Source organism: Trematomus bernacchii, unplaced genomic scaffold (genome assembly GCF_902827165.1).
Source record: "Trematomus bernacchii unplaced genomic scaffold, fTreBer1.1, whole genome shotgun sequence".
NCBI lineage: Eukaryota > Metazoa > Chordata > Actinopteri > Perciformes > Nototheniidae > Trematomus > Trematomus bernacchii.
In genome coordinates this window covers 1,235,755-1,254,428 of record NW_022987342.1, presented here as the reverse complement: position 1 = coordinate 1,254,428, position 18,674 = coordinate 1,235,755, and the positions used below count along the sequence as shown (strand labels likewise).

At 40.9% G+C, this 18,674-nt stretch overlaps 1 protein-coding gene across 1 annotated transcript in view; it reads right to left on the bottom strand.

The window, feature by feature from the left end:
- rgs12b (regulator of G protein signaling 12b) overlaps nt 1-18,674 on the bottom strand; it is a 48,990-nt gene that overhangs the window by 14,085 nt on the left and 16,231 nt on the right. The window contains 1 exon segment of the mRNA XM_034130530.1: nt 3,547-3,568. Within this exon segment, the coding sequence (XP_033986421.1) occupies nt 3,547-3,568 (22 nt within the window).

Below are 18,674 nucleotides of genomic sequence, written 5' to 3'. Positions count from 1 at the left end.
CACAGAGAGAGCAGGTCACAAACACACACACACAAACACACATACACGCAAAAACACACCACTGTGAGCTTCCAGGTAAGTGATATAAGCACACACAGGCCTTAAGGTGATGAATAATTCAGAGCCGAGGGACAACGGAACCAAAAACGGCCGGAGCACAAGCCCATAGTGCACTAACAACACACAGACACACACACTTGCATACACACACACAATAAACTGCAGTATTGATGAGGCGCTTGTTAAAGGAGGGCTACTACTGAGACTAATGAGGCCTACAGCCCCCATGTAGCACACACACAGAAAGAACCAGCTAGAATGTCTGTCAAAAAAAAGTATTCTGTACTTACTATGGGCCTAAATTACTTTGTAAGTGCTGTCTTAAAGGTGGGGTAGGTAATTCACTTCAGAAACACTTTTTGTTATATTCCATGGAGTGCTCTTAACATCCCGATAGCAATGAATAAATTAAATGCTTTGACAACAAATATATACATTTCATCTGTGGAAGCCGTGGCGCTGTAAAAAGTGGCCCCGGCCCGGGGCAGATAACTGGATGGCCTACCTGCCTGTCAGCCTGCCATCTCGTGCACAAACTTATCTCGTGCCCTCATTGGTCATGTGCGCGTTCGTGTGTGTTGGAGGAGGGGCTCTGTAAGGAAGTCTGAAGGAAGGGGCAGATTTTTTTCGGTTGTGTACTTTCAAATTCTAGCGCACTCGAGCTGGTTTCTCCATTCTTACCTAGCCTACCAGCGTCCACACAGCAGCGTTAAAAAAATCTTGGAGGTGGGCGTATCTGAAGCTTGGGGATTTTTTGTGAGCAACGCGACCAACAACCAATCACATGAATCTCCCGCCCCCGACATACAAAGCAAAAAAGCCCGAAGTAAACTGGATATAAACTCCCCAAACAGGCGAAAACCTACCACTGTCTCTGCCACCTCCCTCCATGCCTGGCTCCTCCGGTTTGTATCCCGGTAGGTAAATAGGGACTGGTCATAAAGCACCGGGTGATTCCCTACCGCAATAATTAATTTCTCCTCCATTTTTTGGAATATGAGGAAATGACCTGCGGTATGTCTCTCCCAGCTTACACGCGGTTTGATTGGCAAGCGCTTGAACTGTCAGATTTGCATAAACGGGATTTGATTGGCTGACGCTTCCACCTCAGCTTCAAAAGTTGAACATTGCTCAACTTTTGAATACTGAAAATCCTGAAAATCTCCGCTCTGCTTCCCACAATGCAGTTCAGCGAAAAGTGAGGCAAAGTGACGTCACCCCATTCAAAGTGAATGGGCAGAAGCGTTGGAAGATTTTTTTAACGCTGCTGTGTGGATGGGCCGTTACTGTTGTATTTCACAATTGAAATGTGTTATTGTCTGCACAGAAGAAATGGTCTGAATTCATGCGTAAATAGGATATTCATTCAAATACAAAATGAGGCATGAAATGTAATTAATGTTATTTTCACAAATAACATAAAATGCTCTCCACCAGGCATAATCGTTTATTCAAATGTTTGAATGAGTGAGCGTGTGTAGTTCTAGTCTAGTCTGTTTGTGGCTAATCTCAAATGATAATGGTGGATAGAGATATAGATGTATAACACTCGACTAGTAAATGATAAACTGTAACGACACAAAGATTGTTTTCTACTTAGCTGTTAGCATTTTGTGAGCAGCAGAGTGCTATGCTAATGTTACCTGCAGATTGTCTCCCTTTCAATGCACTATTGTCATGCCAGACCCACAGCCTGGTCTGCACTAGTCTCTACCAACATTTCCGAAAACATCACACTTTGATTAACTTTATCCTTCAAGATATACTCTTTACTCAAGGGTACATTATTGTGAGCCATCTTCTTGGTTTCTACACAGAACTATGGATAAATGATCACGTTAGCTTTCAATCATACTTCATTTGTGTTCACAAGTGTCCTACTGTAAGCATCTACAAGACGGTATGGGTGCACGCTAAATTAAAGGGTTTGAAAGTGTCAAATTCTATTTCAAATCGTAATATGTTTGACTGGTGCGTCTCACTACGGAGCAGATTATAGCAACTTTCCCACAGAATTGTTAGTTGTGCTAAGATCACAACCATTATTTAACCATCACTGAGTTAATGCATTTCTCATCTCATTAACTCAGAGTGCAGACTGAATAAACTACCAAACTCCCGCCCTTTTCCTTAGTGTTTACCTGTTATGCCATCTCAGAATAAGCAATACCAAGCAGCAAGGACAAGACCAATGGATAGCTGTTGCCAAATGCAAAAATAAATAAAATAGACTGACATGAAGCTAGTTGATGTCTGTATGGACTTCACTTAAAATATGTTGGCAATAGTTTTCTATACTCCTTCTACTAGTAAAAATAACAAAGAGGGCCGAATCAACATTTTCACGCTCTCCACTTTACCCACAAACAACCCGTCCTCTCCACCACACGACTGTGGCGTGAACAAATGGCTATAAACACTTCTACATCGGAGCTGGTCTTTTTCTCACCTCCTCTTCCTCCACTAATCCCCCATCTGCCATATATCATGCCTTTCATGTGCATTTGTGAGGTGTTAAAGCACCATTAGAAGACTCCTAAATTAGAGAACTTTTGTTAATGTTGGCACATGTTAATTGTGGACGGCACCAACAGTTAACTTCAAATTAGGGCCAATACAACACAAGTTGATGAAGGAACACAGGATAAGAAAAACAATGCCTGGAAGCTGTGAAATGCAAATAAAGCAACAGGCCAGCAGACTACAAAAATAATTAGGACATGTTGTTTTGTTATCAAATTGCATTTTGGTAATGAATTTATAAATATTAAACTATTGTATTAAAATTCCCAAAGAGCTGCAACAGTGCGTCAATTAATGAATGAGTGAAGCAAGAGGAAAACAATTGGCAACCGTTTGGATTATTTGTTAATATTTTCAGTCATTCTTTAAGCAAGTATGGTGAAACAATTCCAATATTCTCTGATTCCAGCCTTCAAAATTAGAGGATCTTTTGACTTTCTTCGTCATATATCATTGTGAAGTAATAACTACAAAATATTTGTGGGTGCAAGGACTTTTGTTCAAACTAAACCAGACATTTCAAGACGTCATATTTGGGTCTGTGAAGTTTGGATGGCTGGTTTTAACTATTTTTACATTAAATGATATTTGTTTACCTTTAATCTGTGGGCATATAGCATGCCCTATCCACCACAACAAGTTGTTTTTGTGCAACCAACGTTTACAAAGACTTTGTCTTTAGGTTGCCGCGGAGGTGGGGCACACGTTGAGCAGGTTGAACCACTAAGTGGAAGCAGCCAGATAATAAGGAGGTTTCCAACATGAAAACAGCCATACTCCTACTAGACGTCAGAACTGGACATCCGGCCTAACATAATAAATCCTTTTCCTTATCCCATTAAATGCTACTTAAACTAGATTACAAACACTGAATGATGAGGGAAGCCAATTAAATAAACCACTAAGAGATCATGAGAAAAGTAGAGAGGTTTTGTCAGATGTTGTGGAGACGTGTTTACTCACCTCCATCGGAGACTGCAGTGGACTGTAAAAAAGCACAGAGAGACATGGATTAGGAGATTCCCTCATCACACAGATGACACATATTCATACAAGCTCACACAGTAAATGAGCACCAGGAGGCAGCTGCCCGGGCATGTTCACATGCAGACACACACACACACTAACTCCTGTGTTTCTCACAGGACCTGGCTCATTAACACACACACACTTTTCACATCATGACAGAGTCAGGTTAGCGCCCACAGTCTTTGTCTTGTGTGTGGGTGGAAACCTCTGTGAACTGACTGTGCTTGCTCTGCAGGAAAGCCTCCTCCGAGGGGCGGGGCTTATTGTGTGTGTCGGCAGAGTTGAGGAAGAGGGGAACTTTCGGCCTACCTGCCCCCAATTTCACGGGGGACTGTGATGTTTTTTTCTACTCAGATTTTCAACCACAGAGTCACAGATGTCTTTTCAGACACATTTTAAAAAAAAATAAAAAGAATCCTTTGAGAGTAATCGTACTTTCATTACATAGAAGAACACACACAATGCAGTGATTTTTATGCCAGACATGCTGTGCTGGGATGATGAGATCATCCGACACAGACATCAGTAATGTAGCTATCTAACACTGTTGAAATGCTCTGTGACTCAGAAAGTGCAAAAGGACAAGCGAAAGAGAGAAAGGCTGGAGGAAGCGGGAGCAGTATTAAAGAGTGTTGGTCTCTGTATAAATAATCCACACTGAGCCACACTGTAAATCTTTTGATGCTGTTAACCCGTCAGCTAATCGTGCTAATGGCAGGCTCGTTGATGGAAAGCAGGTTATAGAGTATCTACGAGGGCATGTCTTGTTGTGAGGGTATTTTCTATGGCACATTTGCATTTTAATGACCTTATCATGACTCAGCACGACACATGGAAGGTTCCTGGATGACTCATATTTCTGTGAATTTATCTCCGGGTCATCAGTTAGACATGTTTTTAACTTTAAGAAATACTGAACCCCCCCAAAAGCTAGTTTGTATATCAATATTCCTCACACTGTTTAACCTTAAATTTGTGTCGAAAAAACGTTTTTTCGACACAAGGCTTCTGCTGTGAAAGAAGAGTTGATGGACCTGGATGATATGGCACAACTTGTGTGAGCTTTTTTGACATGGTATTTCTTTTGTTAAACATGGCCCTAATTGCTTTTAATTAATCAAGAATGTTCTCACTTTGACTATGCGTTCACTGTTGAGGCATGGGAGAATAACAGTTTTGTTATGGAGTTCAAAGTAGCCGCAGAATGAGTAGTTTTGGCAATGAAGTTTCACTTTAAAATGAGTTTTAGCATACTTTGCTGTAAATGTACATTATATGTCAACTACACACTGAACAGCATTTGCACAGGTGTTCCTGAAAGTGAGTTCACACCCTGCCTTCACCCACAGACTCATACAGAGGTATCACAGCTGCTAAATCCCCTCACTGTGCATGGGGAACCAGTAGAGCACATTTACTTCGCTTAGAGAATATACATCAGATTTCTGCAGTAAACTGATATATTAAATGTATATTACGAAAGACGCCCAGTTTACACCCAGTGTATAAGTAAAGCATTAGCGAGCTGGAAAAATATTGATGTATAAAGCGCCTTTCTAGTTTCCCAACCACACAAACTGCTTTTTTACACACACACACACACACACACACACACACACACACACACACACACACACACCACACACACACACACACACACCAACACACATCACACACACACACACACACACACACACACACACACACACACACACACACACACAACACAACACACACACACACACAATCTTCCAATTGGTGCATTACTCCGTTAGCCTCAATCCCCCCCAGGCATGTGTATGTACTTAACTGCGTTGCTAATGCAGTTCCTTCAAGAACAAATGCATGAAGAGTTGCGACAGGGAGCCTATTGATAGACAAGATCTTTACTTGTAGAAGTGAAATGACTGAAACTGAAGCTAACTACAACAAATAAAAATAGAACCTGGATAATCAGTTTCCCTCAGCTAAACAGTACTCTGTATATTTCATACTGTAAGGGACAGAAACTGAACCTTGTGGCCTGGAAGCCGCCTCTTATAGAGCTAACACACTGAAAATTATAAATATGCAGATTTAATTGCAGATCGCAGGTAACCAAAGTGCACTCTCAGATTTCCCACCATAAATCCTGCTTTAGATTCATTGCACAGTAAAAAACGAATGGAAGCTAATGATAGTGAGAGAGAGCGACTGCTCCTATAGCATATGTGCTGGTTGGTTAATGTGCATCTTGGTCATTCCCTCACTTGATCCACCTGCCCCGGCCAGATGGCAGTGCCAGCGTAATCTCTGGGATTAGCTATTTCCGACTGTCCTTGGAGGAGCAGAGGTTGGCACTGGCGTGTGAAAGGAGATTTGATGTGACTTTATAGTGGTTGATTGTGGTCGCACAGGACGTGAGGAAAATGAGAAGTGGAAAGTATAGTTACCTGATCCTTACGCTGGTCACACTCCCACACATTTCCACAGTGTGTATTCTGTGAGTGTTTCATGTTTGTGTTAAGACATGTGTTTTTATATGGAGTGTAGCCCACAATTATGCATGTGCTCGACATCTGTTCGAGATGTCCTTTGTATGTAGGGTGGATTTTTCTGCATATGTGTTCACCCCCCGACTCAATTCAGCTCCGGTGTGATCACTTCCAGACGTTCTCTGTGGTTTGGCCCCTCGTTGATACCCCTCTCCTCTCCTTTCCTCCCTGCACCTCTAACCCATTTCAAACCCCCTCCTTTTGTTTCTTCTTTTCCCCTCCACTCTTTCTTCCTCTGTATCCATTACCACATCTCCTCCTTCCACTCTTCCCGCAGGTTATTCCCTTCTTCACTCCCTCTCTCTTTCAACCTTTCCCCAGTCATTCCAGTGGTGTTCCCCCTCCTCTCCTGGCAGATCCTGGTCATTCCTGTCAGCCCACAGGGAAGGACTGGGGTTTTCCAGACTCTCCCTTCTCAAGGTTCTCTCCCAAAAGCCCTTCTTTACAGAGCATCTGGAAAGGGTCATTCTTGATAACAGAGAATCATAACATCCCCGGCCTACAATATGTCACAAAGTGCTTTTAGCCTCCATTGCTTTCAATCTTCTCTACATTAGCTTGGCACACATTACTGGCAGGAGGGATTTACCGCTATGTCAAAGCCCCAATAATGTCTGTGGTTGTTTTCTGCTGATGCTGATTGTTCACAGATAATAATGGGGCTTTTATGTCCCATATATTATACAGTTAATGCACTGAAACCATCAGCAGAAAAAAAAATGACACAGCAGCTCTTGATTACGGTTTCCACATACGCGGAGGACTTGCTTCCAAGCAAAACCTCAGAATGTGCATGTGGTTATACATTTCTTGTATTTAAAACAGAGCTGTAGGCAATGTTTTTTCTCATCAGTTAACATGTCAAAGAAACAGTATTTGCTTGCCATTTAAGCAGTATGAAGGAAGGCTTTTCGAAAATGAATTTCAAATGTACAACTAAAATTCACAGAGAAATTCTAATAAATGTTTGGACCTATCCATGGGATTTTTAGGAGTGGCTTCCTTGAGATAAGCATAAGTCTCGCCTATTGTCCACCCGATGAACTATTATACCATTGCAGAAGAAGAACGATAAAAAGCTGACATAAAGAAGGGCAGCATAAATGGTGATAGAAAAGTCATAGGAAATATGATATTTGTGTTATCCCTTTTTCTTAATGTGAGCAAGCTTACATCAGCTCAGCGCGGTGAAATGAGGAGTCCGTTGCAGTGGTTGTGACATCATCATTTGCACTTTTATCAATGTACCAACAAGTCGATTTAAAACCATTTTGCGCTATTTTTACAAATATTTTCTAAATTTGGGGCGTTTTCAACTTCAACTTCTGTTCTTCGGTTGCTTAAACAAAAAAGTAAGCTAATTGTAATAGCTAGTTTAGCACGATTACATGCTTAGTCGATATGTGACTCGAATTGGCACAAGTGTTGCGTGAGTTGACATTTCTATTGATTCTTTTTTTCGTGAAAGCAATCAGTGTTGAGATTCTCCTGACAGTATGTCAGTACATTCTGGCACATCTGGATTTTCCTTGAACCTTGTAATTCATAAAAAATAAAGAATACCATGAAAAAATGGATTGGAACATTCTTGTATTCTGATAAATGTCATGCTCTAACCAGTGATACAGTGGGAGTGTTACACAATGAACACACTCTCACACCCACTTCAACAAAGATAAGACGCCTGAATCACATGTCTTCACAACACACACTGCTATTCTTCCTTCCTAGAAATTATAACTCTGTTGATCAGTAGCTTTAAACTAACCCGTTGGATTATGTAAAAACATGATTATTTTGTCCGCAGGTCACAACATGTCGGTTTAAACACCGACATCCTCCTGCTTTCAGCTCCCTTCACATGAAATGCCACCTTGTTGCCCCACATGCCTGGCCTGTTTATGTTGTGTTAGTTGTGTGTGTGAGTTGTGTGTGGTGTGCAGAGAGTGGTTGGTCAGTGTGTGTGCAGGTCCCATGTGCTTTATTAGCTGTGACTAGCGGGAGAGGGGTGGCTTACATCATCTGTTATGAAGCCTGGACGTGGGGTTCAAACTACGGCAAAACACAGAGTACAATTTACAGCCGTTAATCCCCAATGTTATCATAACATTAACAGCCGTAAAAGTCTCCTTAAACAATCTCAAGTTTCCGAAAAAGGTTCCCTGTCGGCGTGCATGCGTCTAGTTGGATGAGGATTCCCGGAAAAAGACGTTCTGTTTTATAAGATGAGACACAGAGCTGCCAGTAATACTAAACAGGGGGAATAACTGTCTATCGGGGAGAACGTATGCCCTCACACACACACACATACACACACAAAGACAACAGTGTTTGTACCACCTACTCCTGGCTCCAACACTGCCGCTGTAACTGCAACCTTTGGTAAGGAATGAGAGGACTTGAAGAGAGAGTAATATGGAGGAACACTGAACATATCTCCTGTCTACTCATGTGCATGTAAACACTGGCATTACTACGAGAGACCATGCCTGTACCCGAACAACCGACACACACATGCTGTCCTTAAAAGGTGACTTCACAACACAGATTTCCCCCCCAACTGCACGCAAACACGCACGCTTCCAGCTGAGGAGGAAGCTGGTGCGCCAACAGTCTCGATGTGTGCGTGCCTGCCTGTTTACTTTTGAATATGAGGTGAATAGTGGCTGCTATTGAGAGACCAGAGTCACCCTGCCAGCACCGGCAGCCATGAGAGAGCTTATAGCTTCAGCGTAGTGTAATTTAGAAAGGATGGGGTGAACAAGAGGATTAGGTTAATGATCCAAAAGTCAAATGAGGCTCTGCAGGTGTGTTCATGGTGACAAACAAAGGTGGATGAAGTACTTAAAACTTCTAATAATGTAAACTTACCAAAGTGTGGAAATAGGCCGTTAAAAGAACTCACAACTATACTTAAGTATACCAAAAAAGTGTAAAAATATAGTCGACGTATAAAAAATAACGGTACTTTCTGTTCATAATGCCCCATTATAGAATAATATATATTTTGTATTTGTATTATAGCTATTGATGCATTAATGTATTCCTAACCATACTGATGCAGCTGTTAAAGGAGGACTACATGTACTGCGGGATTTATTTTTTATTTCACTAACGGAACAAAAACGTTTCGTAAACGATAATAAAACATGACAAATTAGTAGGTTATATTTTGTATTATTAATCAAAATCTTTACCTATGTTATAAGAAACCTGTAGCACAGTATGTTTGCCTCTTAATTGAAGTGGAAAATATATATAAAGTAGCAGGTCATTTATATATTCGAGTCAAGTACAAGTACCTCAACATTGTACTTAAGCACATTATTTGAGTAAATGTGTTTGGTTACTGGCCACCACTGGTGATGATGCCCCTTGGATAAAAAAAGTCAGATTTGCAGATTTTCAAATCACAACTGACTAAATCATTGAATAAACAAACCAAAGGCACATTCTGAGTCAATGGAACCCAATGTATTCACCATCTCAACGTCCCCTCATACATGTCCATTTTATCTTGTTATATTCCAAAGTGAAATCCTCTCTGAGCGTCTCTGGAATTCCGTGATGAAAGCCCTTCATCGCATTCAGGAATCAATATCCACTCTCTATGAAAGGAAGGAATGCAGATCATGTTTGTTTTCCTACAAAAGAGCCACACAGGAGGAGATGTGACTCAGAGGCTGGGCCGGTGATAAAAGTCTGTTTTACTTGGCCCCGTGCCTTCATCGCATGCAAACAGAAGAAGGTGCAGGACGCTCACACAATGCAATCTGATCAAGTGTCTGAACACCGCTCACAGTCCACACACTGAATTAAGTGAAATTAAATTCACATGAAATTATTCACCTTTCCTTTGTATTACAGCTGATTGTTTCTCCCTTTCTTTCACAAAAAGACACAAAAGATAAGCCCTTTGAGTCAAGGCAAGAAGAAAAAATAATCAATGATTTGCCTCCATTAGTCTCAATCTGTGGCCCTGTCTTTACCTTCCTCTCTCTTCCTCTCTATCTACCCCGCTCTGGCCAGAAACACATCTGGCTTTGAGAGGAAGGGAAACAGCCCACAGCCGTCTACTGTTAGTCTTTCTGTCTCACTTTACCTTTACACACACTTTCCCAGCCCGCAGCCACCATCACGTCCCTTCTTTCTTAAAACACCAGCCTTTTTAACTTTTGTTCTTTTCCCTGGAGTCTCTGTCCTTTCCCTTTATTTTGTCTTCTCCATTTTTCTTTTCCCATCTTCCTCTGAAGGTAATGGTTACTCTCCCTGTGTTCTTTGCTGTAGGTAACCTCTTTCCCCCATCTGTCCCTGTCCTTCTCACTTGTAGTGAGCAGAACAACACTGCTATGCAGTGACACTTACACTGAATGATGTTATAGCCCTCCTTTTCTCTTTCTCTTATTTTTGCCATCTAAATTGCTGAAGCAAAAAACTAAAGTTGAGAAAGTGCAGCTGATTTTTTTTTTCTCCTCATGGCAGTTTGGCAGCAATACAGTTTTCTTCTATGGACATAAATAAATGTGAGTCTTTCATTCACTTTCTCCTGTTTAAAAAAACCCTCCCTATGCAGACCATGTGTACAGTAAGTGTGTATGTGTGTGTGCTACTCACTGTATTGAAGTTCCAGACTCGCTTGAAGGAGAGCCTCTTCCTCAGGCTCATCCTGCTCTCCTCTCACACAGGAGGACACTTTCTAAATCTACATATCACACACTCGTGAGAACAGACAGGTAACCGACAGAGCTTCTTTGGGAGCTTTCTAAAACAGGAAAGTGGTGCAGACATCTGAGTCGGATGGAGCCATGCCACAGCCCGCCTGTCACACACACCTGAAGAATTAGCCTGCTCAAGTTGCATTAAGTAGATATACTGCACTTCTTACTACATCATCTATTCCTTTCTGTCTTTCTCACACACTCCTCCACACACCTAACTGACAGACTGACTAGGAAGTTCCATTCTCTAGCAGACACACACACACACATGCATGCATACTCGGCTCGGTTTCCATAGTGACACGCCCCCATCACGCAGCAAAAGGGGAGGGAACAAAAGCCGACCTGCCAATCACGCTGCAGCACAGCCTTTACCTCTCCGCCCTCCTTCTACTCGTCCCTGTTCAAATCACAGATTTACAGTATGATACAAACTGTTTTTTCAGTTCAACTGAACCATGTATTTTACAATGTATTTTGCTCAATGTATTAACATGGCGTGTTCTGTAATGGGCCTGAGGCATTTCATTATTTAAATGAAATGCCTGCAGGTTTGTCAAAAGGTCACCTTAAGGGAACAAAGGCACTTCACAGGTCAGAGCAGCGACACACACACACTCTCACATGCACACACAACAAAGGCTGCAATTGAATTAGTATGAAATGTAGCCTTAGACCTAGCTGCCCCCTAATTTCCTGTTTTGGCAAAGAAAGAGTTCCTGTTACAACGACTCCTTTACCTCCACACTCTGTTTGATGTCACTGTCTCCATCTGTGATGACTCACGGCTGTGTACTGTACAGCAAGAGTACAAATGTGTGAGTGTGTCTGTTTCACCTGGTTAAGAAAGGAATAGCAAGTGGTAACTGTGTGTGGATATAATGCATATGATATTTTTATAACCTACAATTGTGTCTTTCTTGCAAACCACATACCTCTGTTGAGTGTTTTAACTCGTCTTTATTCTCAGTACTGGGTGTATTCAAGATTCTGTGGCTGTAGTACATTTAAATGTTATTCTATTTAATGTAATACAGTGTAGTTATTGAAATCTGCCTTGTTTCTTTTGGACGCTTGGCTGATAGAATGTGGCACCACCCAGAAGAATAAAAACATCAAAAGGCTCAGCTGCACCCAAGAAACTTAAGAAAAGCAGCACATTTGAAGAGCTATGCCCACTACAGTTTGTCTGATGAAAAGAGTGCCACTAAAAGACCAGTGGTCCCAAAACAAAATTATTCACTGCAGTACAAGCGCTATAGTGTTGTTGAAGTTAACCTTGATTTCCAACGCTTTTGTATCATAGCACACACACACACAAACTGAAGCTGGAGGCATTGTGAAAGCCCTTGATTCCCAGAGCTTCATACATGGGAAAAGGAATCTAATGGAGCGTTAATTAAACGCTTTCAAGTTTGACCGGTTCCGCTACTTTCGTTAAATACCGCCTAAAATACAGAAAACCTTGGTTAGGGGTGTGAATCCTCATTTCAAATGTGATGGCGATACTTTGACCAATCGATTTCAAATCGTTCCCGATTCTAAATCTGTTTTGGTTTCAGTCCATAGAAGTTATAGGGTAAAGCTCTGCACTGACGTTACCGTTGTTTTGTGTCAAAGAGCGGTAAGCCCGACTAGGCGGAATCGCTACCCTCGGCTTCGCACACAGCTCAAAATTGTCGCTGACCGATCTGGTCATAGTTCAAATTATTTTAACCTCGTTTACAGCTGACCTTACGACTTGCAACCAATCAGACGACAGCACTATGTCAGTAGGTAACCATAAAATGGACTGTTTTCACCGCAAGGCTCTGTTCGCCCAGGAAAGTTAACATTTATTCAGGCTTAACTGGCACAAATAAACACTTTTATTTGAGGAACAGATTTTGTTTTTCTCAATATTCAGTGACTTTCAGATAACAAGTTGAAGTTATACAAGGAATTAAAATGCTGCCTGTAACAAAGATAAAGTTCGAGCTGCCTGTGTTTATTGTAAATAAATTGTACGCAAAACCACACTAGTTATTTTGTGTTTTTTCACCAATTCCCAAAATACTGCTTGACCAAGCTTTGAATTGGTTTGTAGGATTACTGTCCATGAGTAGCATTACCTATGTTATTTAGAAGAGTACAATTTGAGGGGAATTGATTAGACCATGAATACATTTTTCTCCCATCCGTTACCTTGGGTGCTTAATTTTAGAACAGGTTACTAGTGTTTCACACATCTTTGACAGGACAGGAAGAACTATGAGTAACTGCTCAAGTTCAGTCCAAATGAAATCTGTCAGCTGAGGGAAAGAGGAAAGTACATGCAGGATACGAGGGATGTGACGAGGTTTCAGTTGGCTAAATCCACATTATGAGAAAAGGAATAAACAAAGAAAGAAGAAAAGAGATGAGAGATGAGAAGATATTTTTCTTTAACCTAATTCTTGTGGTCTAGCCAGGCAGCTCTGTTTGTATGTCTGGGGTAAGTCAACATAAAAAGGAAATGTTCTCCACTGCTGATATCAGATGACAAAATGACACTCATAAAACTCACATACATGTGCAGGACACATGTTAAAAGCTTCACTGTAACACACTTAAAGCAAAACCATATATGTATATAGCTGAATCATGCATGGTTAAGGAGACAAGTGTTTGCTTTATTAACAATTGAGCTATAGTTTATTGCGTCATATGAGGCTGCAGTCTAATTTGCCAAACTGCCATGTCCTTGTTGTTTATTTTCTAACTTGTGACTGCTATTTGTAAGTCTTTGGAACATGAGGACACGATAGATAGGTAATTAGTTTGCAGTTTTAAACAATGCTTTACTGTGATATAGTACATTTCTGTAAAATTCTAAGAAAAGTGTGTAAATAGAAAAAAGAACGCACTCTTTCTGGCTTTATCCAGAAATCAAATCGGTGACAACTCCGGTATAAAACTTTTGCACATCCATCCATCAATATTTTTGCACCTCATGCACTAAGCCTTTTATATTATTTGTTATGTTATTGTGCGATTTCTCAAACAAACAATATATATTTTTTAAATAACCATATTCTTTCTGTAAGGTTCATCATTTCCCAGTTTCGCTATACAGTACCTCTGCTTTGCACAGAAACATTACCAAAGAAAACTCAACACTGCCCTCTGCTGCCATCATGGAGGGGGGGCAGTGCATAGAGCTGAGCAGGAAAACACTGATGGTTACTTCAGACCTTTTTGCTGCTACAGCACTGCTCTTCAATGCCAACCAATGAGTTAGCTGATTAGCCTTGTCATACTGTTTGTTAGCATCAATTGCTAATCGGGCTGAGCACACAAATAAATATGATTATGTTTTACAAATGTTCTGTATCTAGGCTTGATACACTATTAGTTAATACTACAGTAAAACTACATTTTGAAAAACTACAAAATTAACATAAATAATAAGAGAAAAACAACAAATGAAGCTGATCCATCCCAAAAAATGTAATCAGATGAAAAAAATAGCTTAAAGAATGTTATGTAATACTGTGGAAATACTGTCTATGTATTATTTAAGTTCCTCCAAAGAGTTCCTTTTGGAGTGTAAAGCAATGCTTTTATGGTTTCCTTGTGTGTGTGGTCTCATAACTGGTGACTGTAAATCTCCCTTAGACATGACAAAACCTGCTACTTAACATTCAATCTTATAAAAGAGGTGATTCACCCAATATCTGCAAAATTATGCAAAGAAGAAAGATGCAAAATCTTGAAAGAAATATCATGGCGACCAGCAAAACTGCAGCAGTGAAGAGGAACACAGAAAGACAGGATGTTTTATAAACTGCTACGACAAATACAGCCTCAAGTTGGTTATCCATTTTTCTCCTATATTTTGTCAACACTTGTCTGCAAGTCAATTTAATACGCAGGCTGACTCATCACATGATGCCGTTTGATTGTGCTGATGTGGTAAACTGCACCCGTCTGGTACTTTACGAAGATAAAAAGAAGCACTTGTGTTTATTTGCAAATTGGAGCAGCGACTGCTGTGACTCCTGGCCTCCTGAGGTGTTTCATGTACAGGAACAGCGCTGATTCCGTCTCATCATCTGATTTTCCCTCCCCAACACACTCTGCTCCCAGGGGATATCACGAGGAACACACACAAACCACACACAGTGAGAGTACACACACACACACAGGAGAAGAAATGTGCACCAACGTTCTTATCTTTAGACATCTGATAGTGCTCTTCTTCACTCTTTCTGTATGTGTATGAGTTTTGTTCATGTATGTGTGTGTGTGTGTGTGTGTGTGTGTGTGTGTGTGTGTGTGTGTGTGTGTGTGTGTGTATTGGGTCAGAGGGCTCACAGGCTGCTCTTTTCTCACTGCTGTGTTTAGTGAAATGCTGTCCTGTGCTGATTTCCAGTGTGTTAAAACCCCCATTGACATTGCACGTCACACACACACACACACACACACACACACACACACACACACACACACACACACACACATACACATTCATACAACTTCAGATTACAGTAAATAAATACAATATTTTGGATACAATGAGCTTATTGAATACACCACTATATATAATATAATTTATTCAAAGTCAGATGTCAGATGTTTACATTAATCTTACCATGCATTCAGTTGAACTAGGGGTGAGAAAAACAAGAGGCCCAACGATGTATTATTGCGATTTTAAACATGCGACTATTGTTATTACAGGTGTTGCACTTCATTGCAATGAATTACCTGTTTTAAACTGAGGTTATAATTGTGCAATCATCTGTTTATAATAAGATAACGCTTTCGGCAAATTTCTTATGACTTTCTGAGATATCTCCATCTTTGTTTGGACCAACTTCCTGCCAATCTCGCTGACCTGAGCAGTACAACAATCGTATCACCATCAAGTTGACTGAAAAATACATTTTCACCAAGAGGTTTGGTAACAACTTGTATTTGCAATATTGAGGATGTATATCATAACAGGCTTCGGTGCATCGATACAATATTGCCACGCAAAATATTGCAATATCATGCCACCTTTAAACTAACTACCTGGCATGGGGATATCTCAATAGGAGATCCATTTAGCCCATTATCGAAATAATACTCAAGACATATCGAACAAAAAAAAAAACTTTCTACAGTTAAACTGATCCAATGGACTGAACCAAGAGTCAACAGGTTTCCCTTTAACTCAACTGAGCCTTAAAGCTCCTGCTGATTGGTCTGCACAGGTCACATGAGCTGTCATTCCAGAGATAGGGCCTTGCAACTAAACTTTTGGAACATCATTTTATTTTCAACCTAAATAGAAACTTACTGGCTGATTGGTTAATTAATATATACTGACAATTCCACGAGAAACACTGACATTTAAAAAGTTAAAGGAGGTTAATAAAGAGTTTTATAGGGATTTAAACTCAAGTCGACAAGACAAATCCATTTTAATTTGTTTTTCAATCACTATCATTTCCTCCAGCTATCCACGGTCACGCCTGTGTAACACGGACTGCATGCTATATGTGACAGAAGAAAGGGAGCTACCACTGTGAAAAAAAAGGTTGCATCAGATATAGGAAGAGCAAACACACGCACGTACATTCCCACACACACACGTGCAGTGACAGCTCGTGTACTCACTGGATCAGCGGCGGATTCAGAATCGACGCTCAAAGTTTTCTGCTCCATGAAGAAAGAGACAAGTAATCCTCAGCGCTGCATGTGAGAGCTTCCTCCAGCCCACATTGTCATCAGCTGTTGAATGTGTGTGTGTGTGTGTGTGTGTGTGTGTGTGTGTGTGTGTGTGTGTGTGTGTGTGTGTGTGTGTGCGTGCGTGCGTGTGTGTGTGTGTGTGTGCGTGCGTGTGTGTGTGTTTGTGTGTGTGCGCGCAGAGCGACGAAGCGGCAAAGCTTGATGGCTTTCAAATGTCCAAGCCGCTACAGAATGTCGCCAGATTCCCTCTCGCTTTCTCTCCCTGTCATACCCCCTCCTCCTCCTCCCTCTCTATCTTCTCCCTCACCCTGCCTCTCTGCTCTCCCCCCTCCTCTTTCTCTGCTTTTCTTTCCACCCACCCTCGTATCATTTCTATTCCACCCACACTGCTGTGGGCTGAGAGACACCCGCATACACACACACACACACACACACACTCAAACAAATGCGGCTGCAGAGGGAGAACCCTTTGCCATTAAGGAACACACACCCACACATAAAACTGTGCTGAGCTGAATGTGTTACCCTCAGTGCTCTTCTGTCATCTGCTTAGTATGCCCCATGCATGTCTGGAGCACGCAGAGTAAACTGACATTCATGATGGCTGGAGAAGGGGGGGGGGGGGGAAGAGGCAAAACATGGAAAAATGTCCGCACAGGAGCAATGATTTCTCCTGTAGAATTAGAAGAAAACAGATAGAGATATGTTGAGAAAAACAGGGAGTTGACAGCCAGGATTGATATCTTAAGCGATCATTAGGCTGTGTTCAACTGAACCAAGAAGTTGTTGCATTCCTCAACATGCCTTGACACACAGCAGGAATACTCACACTGACACACACACCCCTCGGCTCAGGAGGCAACCACCTTCAATGTCAAGCCGCAGAAAAACAATGTTTGCCTCAATAAGACTCATCAGAATGTCACTTTCAAACAGCTTCAAAGTGTTGTAAGGTAATCTTAAGAGATATCCTGTTTAAACACACACATTTAGAAGCTGTGGATAACTACAGACAAAGTTCATTCATGTCTATATTTCACCTAATGCAGAACAGCTCTATAGAGGAAAGTCCCAGCTCTATGTTTTTACATTGATATAGGCTTTGTTGTAAAAAACACATCAGACAGGATAGTAACGTTTCGTAAAATATGTTTCTGTTTTGTTCACAAGGGGGACTCTTTAGGCAACCTCAATTTCTGAAAAGTGAAGCCAATTCAGAAGTGCCTTACACTTGCATTCTTCCTCATGTCCAGTATGTTGCAACTCCAAAGTTTAAATGTGTAGACGTCGATGAGAAAATGATGTTTCTTCTCACATGATTTATTACGTTCATGGCTTCAGTTGATTCAGTTTCAAGTCATCCTCACTAAAGCATGATCTTCATACTATTACCATTAAGAGAGAAATTGATGCTAAGGAAGGGTATGCTTAAGGGCGGGTCTACATTGTGATTGACAGCGTCCTGTCACTCAGGATAGAGGCGTAGCAATGCGTGTTCATGGCCCTGTTAGCATTAAAAAAAAAGTGTGTTTTCGTCTTTTCACAATGTGTTTTCAGCGCATGAAAGATTGTAACTTGTAAGACTCCTTTCTTGTTCGGCTTTTGGTTGTCCTAAAAGACACTACTCGCAGTACTTTCAGTTCATTTTGTTTTAAGAATGTTTTTTACTCGTCAAAATGAGCACCCCAGAGATAATGTGAATTATGAATGCAACTTGCTATTTGTTTGTTGGTAGTTTCATAATTCCCAAAATGTTCCTACAAAAGTTAAAATATTGCAAGCGTCTTGAGTTCAGAGCACAGTCAGATGTCTTAAGGTTCGGCCTATGATGCGTGTTTGTGCGTGAGAGTTCCCACCAAACAAGATGCATCTGTCTCGGTGTTCACAGGAGAAGACAATATTAGGGGGAAATAAAAAAGCATTCAAACATAAAAACACAAAAACAAGCACACACAGACACATGATCATGTAAATATGGTGTGGATTATAGTATACCTTTTAGACATACTTTCACTTCACTTGTATTTACTTTTACTGTATTTTAATGTCATGCTCCATATACTTCTACTCCACTACATTTTTGAGGCAAATGTTATATATTTTTACTTCACTA